The sequence below is a fragment of the Tupaia chinensis genome, unplaced genomic scaffold (genome assembly GCF_000334495.1).
Source record: "Tupaia chinensis unplaced genomic scaffold, TupChi_1.0 Scaffold000212_1, whole genome shotgun sequence".
Classification (NCBI taxonomy): Eukaryota; Metazoa; Chordata; class Mammalia; order Scandentia; family Tupaiidae; genus Tupaia; species Tupaia belangeri.
In genome coordinates this window covers 2,908,853-2,916,533 of record NW_006159687.1, presented here as the reverse complement: position 1 = coordinate 2,916,533, position 7,681 = coordinate 2,908,853, and the positions used below count along the sequence as shown (strand labels likewise).

General features: G+C 44.7%; 1 protein-coding gene across 1 annotated transcript in view; it reads right to left on the bottom strand.

Annotated features, from left to right (window-relative positions):
- The window catches only part of ATP11B (ATPase phospholipid transporting 11B (putative)), a 134,797-nt gene that overhangs the window by 34,104 nt on the left and 93,012 nt on the right, over positions 1 to 7,681 (bottom strand). Inside the window, exon 27 of the mRNA XM_006147387.1 lies at positions 5,853 to 5,991. Within this exon, the coding sequence (XP_006147449.1) occupies positions 5,853 to 5,991 (139 nt within the window). The remainder of the gene's footprint in view (positions 1 to 5,852; positions 5,992 to 7,681) is intronic.

The window sequence follows — 7,681 nt, the reverse complement described above, 5'->3', positions numbered from 1 at the left end:
GGATGGGAAATCACATTTTGTATGCTGTGATGGTGTTTAAGGAAAGAATGTAAATTAAGTTAAAAAAAGTTTCAGGAAAAAACAACTAAAACTGTTTTTCTTGAAATTAAAAAGAAAATGCATTGGGGCCAGCAGTTGGTGTCATGGCTATGTCGCTGGACTCCCACGTAGTCGACCATGGTTCGAGTCCCAGACACGGTTGGCTTGAACTCATGCCGGGCGCATGTGCATGTGTGCTCAAGATCCTGAGAGGAGATTGGAGAAGAAGGGATTGTGGTGTGGCCATGCCCCCTGGGGGGTGATTTTTCCCTTTCTGTCTCTCTGTCTCTCTCTGTCTTTCTGGTGAGCGCACGTGCTGTATAGCAAAGACCTCTCCAAACAAACAAGTAAATAAGAAACTTAAAAAAAAAAAAAAAAAAAGGAAAAAAAAAGCATCGAAAATACCTATTCGATGCCTGCAGCAAGACGTACAGCCCCAGTTAGGTGCTACTTTATAGGATGTTCATTCTACACACTGAGGCTTATGCCTAAAGTTGGACTTGTGTTCATGGAAATGTATATATCAGCTGTGCTTGCTATGAAAACATTTAGATTAATTAAGATCTTTAGTGACTCAATAAAATATGGGGGGAAAGTATAGAAAGCAAACAGATACCAGAGACAGTGTTGGAGGAGGGTGGGAAAGGACAGAGAGTCAGAAATAGGGGTAAATACACACACACACACACACATGAAACTAGAAATGGAAAATTATTGATATAACATGTTTGTTGATGTGCTTGATTGAGCCAATATACAGTGTACTCTGCATAGAAAATCTCACTTTGTATGCTGTAATGATGTACAGTGAATGAATGTAAATATTTAATAAAAAAAGAAAAAAAGAAAGAAAGAAAAGAAAAGAAAACAGGTCGGGTGCATGTGCATGACTGTCCGAAATCCCGAGAGGACAGTGGAGACGGGGCTACAGTGCAGCCATCCCTCTCGCCCCTCAGGAGTGCTTTCTTATTGTCCCCTCTCTGCTTTATGCCCATCCCCACTTTCTCTCTCGCGCAAATGCACGCGCCTTATAGCTAAATAAATAAATAAATAAATAAATAAAATAATACAAATTTTAAAAAAGTTGACTGTCAGATTAAAAACCAATCTCAAGTCTAAGGTTAAGCTAATTTTTAACTTTGAAAAAGTAAATGGAAAGAATACTTAAACTTGGGGCCAGCAGATGGCGTGGGGGCTAAGGCACTGGATGATTTCCACATGGCCGAGTGTTGATTTGAGTCCCAGACCTGGAGGCTTACTTTCTCACTCCCCCCATAAAACCTGCCCTGGGTCTCCCTCTCTCTCTCTCTCTCTCTCTTCCCAGGACGTCTCGCATAACCTGGCCTGCTCCAGGCCCTAAAGGATTTGTAGATTTCTTGGGCATACACAAATGTATTTAGGAACAGGAAGCACTCAACATACCCAGTGCTGACCAACGAGACCGGAACGGGATACTACACAGAAGTCTGGACACCTGGTAGCCCATAAGAAGCTTCAGGGGGGATGGAGAAAAAGGACAGGGATCTGTGGACTGGACCATGACCAGATGGGGCTGGAGGCTCTGGGAAGGAAGCCAGAACTCTCCAGAGATGGAACAAGCAGTGGCTTAGAATTAGAAAGGAACACGGTGCATTCTGAGAGAGCCAGCAAGGGGACTCTCACAGGCAGGGGACAGTTTCAGGGAGAAGATTGGGTGGAATTGGGTAAGTCAGGGTCTTTCACATAAAAATTTGATAGTAAAAATAACAATGACTACTGCTAAGACTCAATGAGCACCTGAATGTGCCAGCTACTACGCTTAGTGCTCTCTGTATCTCGCTTACTCCTCACGGCAATCCTGGAAGGTAAAGATTATGCTCCTCATTTTGCAGAAGAGAAAAATGAGTCTTAGAAAGCCTGACACATCCCGAACCATGCCAGCAGTAACCACAGGTGCAGGATGAGTTCAAGGCCCACTGACTGCAGCGTGTGCCGCTGCTCCCATAGACCTATGACAGCACGGGCAGCGAGCAGTGGCAGGGTCGTGTCTAGTGGCACACACAGGAGTGACAGAAACGGTAGGCTAAGAGGGTAAAAAGAAACTGATAATTAAATAGGCAGTGCAGAGAAAAGACAGACTCTTACACTAACAGCCAAGGACCCGCCCTCACTGAAGGGTTCGGCTTCTCTGTTTTACGGCGCTGTATGTGCATGTGTCCACACGAGAGGCTCCTCGACAGGGTCTTTCACTGCCCACTCCTCCCCCCAGCTCTCCACTCCCTCGGGATCGTGGGCACCTGTGTGTGCGCCCAGCACGTTTCCAGGCCGACCCAGGGATCTGAATCCGCGGTGGGCCATGTAGCTTTCCGCACGCTGTCTTGTATACTACGGAGTGTGTCACCTAGGCTGGGCCATTTATCTTTCGTATAAAAAATGCTCACAGGCCACCTCAGGATGTGGTTAAGGTGGCTGGATGCCACATGGCCTACTGCACAGCTCAGTCCCAGGCCTAGCAGCGAAAGACACGTGCCACGCATTTGTACATGCGTGCCCAGGACCCTGAAAGGAGGAAAGCCCTGCAGTGTGACCGTTCCCCACCGGGGGCGCTCTCTCACTGTAGCCCCCATTCTCTCTGGTGAGTGCATGTACCCTCTGGAGGGAAAGGAGAAAGCACCCTCCAATGGGGCGTGGTCCTGCTGCAGTCCTTTCTTCTATCTCACCAGGATTTGGGCACACGCACATGTGCCTGGCATGCTTTCGAAGCCACCAGATCATGGATTCAAACTGTGGCTGGCCATGTGGGATTCAGCTTTCTATACATAGCACATAACCTCTGCAATACAGAGCCAGGGCCCTGAAGCAGTTTCTCACGTTTCTTTCTTTCATTAGAGTGGAAGGTGACAGGGGCACCCCCAACAGGGCTTCATGCTGTGACCTCCTCCCAGGCTCCGCCCACCAGTTAACGGCGTGCACAGGGAGCCCTCTGGATCGCAGCCAGGACCTGCCGAGTCCGTCAGCATCACGGAGCGTTGCGCTCCCATGGCACCACTGCAGCCGGCCCCTGGAGCATTTTAACGACATCATAAATCCCTTGGGAAATAATGGCACACGAACTATGGAGTTAATAATGATACTAGCAAAAAAAAGGAAAAAGAGTGAAATGTCAAAATGGCAGCAGTAATACCGTGTAGTACAGAAGGACAACTGGTTTACTTTCTCGATACTTTTCCCTATATATTCAGAATTTACCACAATGGGCATTTTTACTTTTCAAAGCATACGAGAAAGTAGTAACTAGCAAGGACAGATCTTTCTTTTTCATCCAATGACTTCTCCCCTCTTACCTTTGCCTCCCATCTTCATTCTGCCCAGTCCCCACCCCAGGCTCTCTGGAGAAGGGGGCACAGCCATTCACGCATCTCTGCGTCTGATGGCGTTTGCACAAGTGGCGAGGACACAGAAGGGCAGAGGCTGACGTCATTCGTCAAAGAGCCTGAAGATCGTGAAGCACAGTCTCCGTGGTCACAGACCTGACTCTGAATTCTACTCTTGTAATTTCCGCTCTGTGTGAACTTGCGCAAGTTTCATAACCTCTTTGAGGTTAATTTAATAGATGTTTTCCTCACCCAGGGTTGTAATGATCTGAGTTAATGCACGTGCGTGACAGAGAAATCTCAATAAAAGGTGGTGCTGCAGCCTTTGTACCACACATAAAAATTTATACGTGTGTGTTATAGGGCGCGTGCGCTCACCAGAAAGACAGCAAGAAATCACCCCCGCGGGGGATGGCCTCCACACAATCCGTTCTCCTCCATTCTCCTCTTGGGATCTTGGGCACGCCCGGCATGAGTTTAAGCCACCAGGTCCGGGACTCGAACCGCAGTTGACTACATGGGAGTCCAGTGCCAGCCATTACGCCACCTACTAGTCCCCCAAAATTCCTATTTTTTTAACTTGGAATTTAATTATGTACATAATTAGCAACATGAGATCAAGGAGTTCTGAGGATGGCACGTTATTTTGGGCGAAAGATTTCAGAATAGTCCATGTGTGCTTTGGTGTCGTCCCAGATGACAGAGGCCTAGCATAGCTGTCCCTGAAGAATGCCATTTACCACATTCAATAATGATGTCTTTGCCACGTTTCTGTAAAAATGCTGACTTACTGCAGGGCTTTCTCATCTTCACCTATAACTGATTAAATGGGCAGATATGAAGTTCTCTACTTATTTCTGGGTGAATTCTTCACATCTCCTGGTCTTTGAAAGTTCTCCTTGCACAAATCTTCAACTACATAACCTCGTAAACCCGTCATGTAATTTCTGTCCGCTGACCTGGGCCAATGTGATGGCTCGTTGTGGATAGCAGATAGAGAAGGCTAATCCCATGCCACCAGGTGGGCACACCAGCTTCGTTACTTTTGAACCTCTAGCTAAAAGCAGTCCAGCAAGGCCAGCACAACCACGAGGACCACGTCTTGGAAGACACCCAGAGGTGCATTTGGGAGACCTCATAGCTGTCTAATCCCCACTGAGCCAGACTCTGCATCTGGGGCGTAGCTTGGGAGTCCACTTCCTGCCACCATCTTGTATGTGGCTCAGTGAGGCCGAGGCCCTGAGATGCTTTCTTCAGGTGGGGTCTTTTGGCTCCTGTACACTATTTGCAGTGCCCCTCAGGAACTGAGTACAGGGAAACTTGAACATGTCGAAGGTGCGGCCAAAAATTTGGATTTGTAACCACTTCAGGCGAAATGTGTCCTCGAAAATGAAGTGGCAGCAATGTTTACGTTCTCCTCTAAGACCTAGAGGGATTTGCACCATGAGGGCCTCTATGTTTTTGAGATCCACTCTCTTCATTGCACTGGCTCATTTTATTAGGTTATTTGCTCATTTTCTGTGTCCCTCACAAGACTTTAAACTCCATGACCACGTATGCTGGTTGTGCTCAATATTCAGACTCTAGTATACTACTTGAGAATGGCTGGCTTCAATAAATATTTATTAAACAGATAAAACTATATTTTTCCAATTGCAACTCATGTATATCTGTCTCTCTGAATGTATTTTGCAGTACTTAAGCTTTGTCAATGAAAATAAAATGAAAGGTGACAAGCGCTTCTACTCTATCCAAAAACCAGAGCGGCCATGCGTTTCGTCCTACCCCATCTAGCTAGGCTGGGAGAGGGGCCTTCTTCTGTACGAACCTGTCACGGGTACTCTAAGCAGGACGCGGTGTCAACGTGCCCTGTTTAGTGGTCTGTTCTAACGTCGTGTTGTGGTCATACTGAACAGTGACTCCGACATCCCGAGAACTGCTAAGTATACACTGAAGAGTATGGAGGCACTCCTTAAACAAACAGTCGTCATAATAAACCATGTTACTAAAAGCAAACAAAACTAAGCCCTCATTTCTCTCTGTGAGGGTTAATGAGGGGAGTCAAGGAGCTGCGATGGCAACACTTAGCAGAAAAGCAAGCAGCAAGCAAACAATAGCTATTATTAAGACACCCTGAGAGGAACAGCATGCAAGCGCAGGGCATACTCCTTTGTATGGTCTACTGATAGGTTTTGAATAGCAAAGTTGTTTGGTACCTTCAGTTTCAGATTATACAGCATTGCCTTTCTGTTTCAATTTTCATTGGTATCAAACCTTATCATTTAAATAGAAAAAAATTTTTAAGCCTTTCAGATTTTAGTTCTAATTTGTTATCTGAAATGTTATAATTTAAATTAAATTTTGCTTTTATTTTCTATGACAAAAAGTTATCAAAAACCAAGCCAATTCAAAATACTAAAAACATTTAATAATAATAATAATAAAAAAATATTATCTTACCTGGCCATTTCCAAGTAGAGATATATCTTTGCCTATCAGAAAATAGGATCCAAAAAAGAAAATAAAGGCATGACTGAAACCCAGGATGGTCCAATAAAGAAACGTTCTAATGCTTAAGAGACGATTTTTACTAATGTCCCTGTCAATTAAGAAAGAAAAGAAAAAGAAACATATTAGGGTTCATTTGCTATTTATATACTAAACGATCATTCTAATTTTATAATTAAAAATAACACAGATTTTAAATGCTTGAGAATGCCAGCAGAAAACATAAATGAACCCGAATTTATAGACCACCACTTATAACTATCATATTCCATGTAATAGCTTGCAGTTTGTATACTCACACATTTTCTCGTTTGATAAAGAAATATGGGGAACCAGCAGTTAGCGTAATGGCTATGTCGCTGGACTCCCATGTAGTCGACTGCGGTTCGAGTCCCAGACCTGGTGGCTTAAAAACTCACGCCGGGCGCGTGTGCGTGCGTGCCCAAGATCCCGAGAGGAGAATGGAGGAGAAGGAATTGCGGCGTGGCCATCCCCCCAGGGGGGTGATTTCTCGCTTTCTATCTCTGTCTGTCTGGCGAGTGCATGTGCCCTAAAGCAAAAACCTCTCCAAAAAAAGAAAAAAAAATATGACATAGGCATGATATTTCAGTTTAATTGTGACAAGTTGATCATCTGTAATAGATTCTGTTAACATTCAGTCATGGTCTCTTCTTAGTGAGGTCATGTGAATTAGGTTTGGTATTGAGGCTTCTAATAAACTCACAGCCAACAGCAGTTGTCATGGGAAGAACAATCTACCGAGCTTGGCCATGGCCTGGTCTAGATACCCTGGGAAATCAAATGAAATGATCCCATATCTGGATGCCTCCGTAAGTAGTTACAGGTAAGTCTATAAAAGCTTATGGTGGGGGGCCGGCCCCGTGGCCTAGTGGTTAAAGGACCCGGATCCCACGTGGTAGACTGTGGTTTGAATCTTGGCCACTGTGCCTTAAAAACACATCGGACACGTGCGCAGAGATCTAGGCAAGATGGGGATGGAGTGACTGCAGCACGATCTTGCCCCACGGGGAGATGCCCTCTATCTCTCCCTGTTTCTCTCTGGGGAACTCACTTGCCTCCTGGCAATTACGAAGAAAATAAATAAATAAAAAGAAAGAAAGAAAAGAGCTCTCGTTGGAACCATGAGCTGGACCTGAGGAACAGGCCCCAATCACTCCTTTGTGATGACTTGGTTTTGGGGAAGCAGGAATAAAGCTGGGGAATCTGGGATAGAAGTAATGCCCGTGACCCTGGCTTTTGCACTATTACTCACACATTTGGCCATACAAGACTACCAACTAATTTTTTAAAGAAATTCTAGAGGGTAGCATGTGGCGTGGTGGTCAGGGGTGCTGGACTCCCACATGGCCGCCCGTGGTTCGAGTGACAGACCTAGTGGCTTGCTTTCTCTCTCTCTCACTCTGACCCTCTCTGGTCAAATTACAAATAAAAATAAGTACATGAATAAAGTTAAATACAATAATTCTTTTAAAAAAAATTCTAGAATCCATCAATTACTGAATAACCTTTTTTTTTTTTTACAGAATTATTTTCTTTAGCTTTATCCATTTACTTATTTATTTTAATTTGTCCAGGGAGGAACAGAGTGAGAAGAGAATGTGTGAAAGCAAGCCACCAGATCTGGGACTCAAACTGCAGTGGGCCATGTGGGACTCCAGAACCTCTAACCACCACGTCACCTGCCAGTCCATGAATAACCTGTAAAAAAAAAAAAAAAAAAAAAAAAAAAAAAAAAAAAAAAAAAAAACACATTTTTTTTT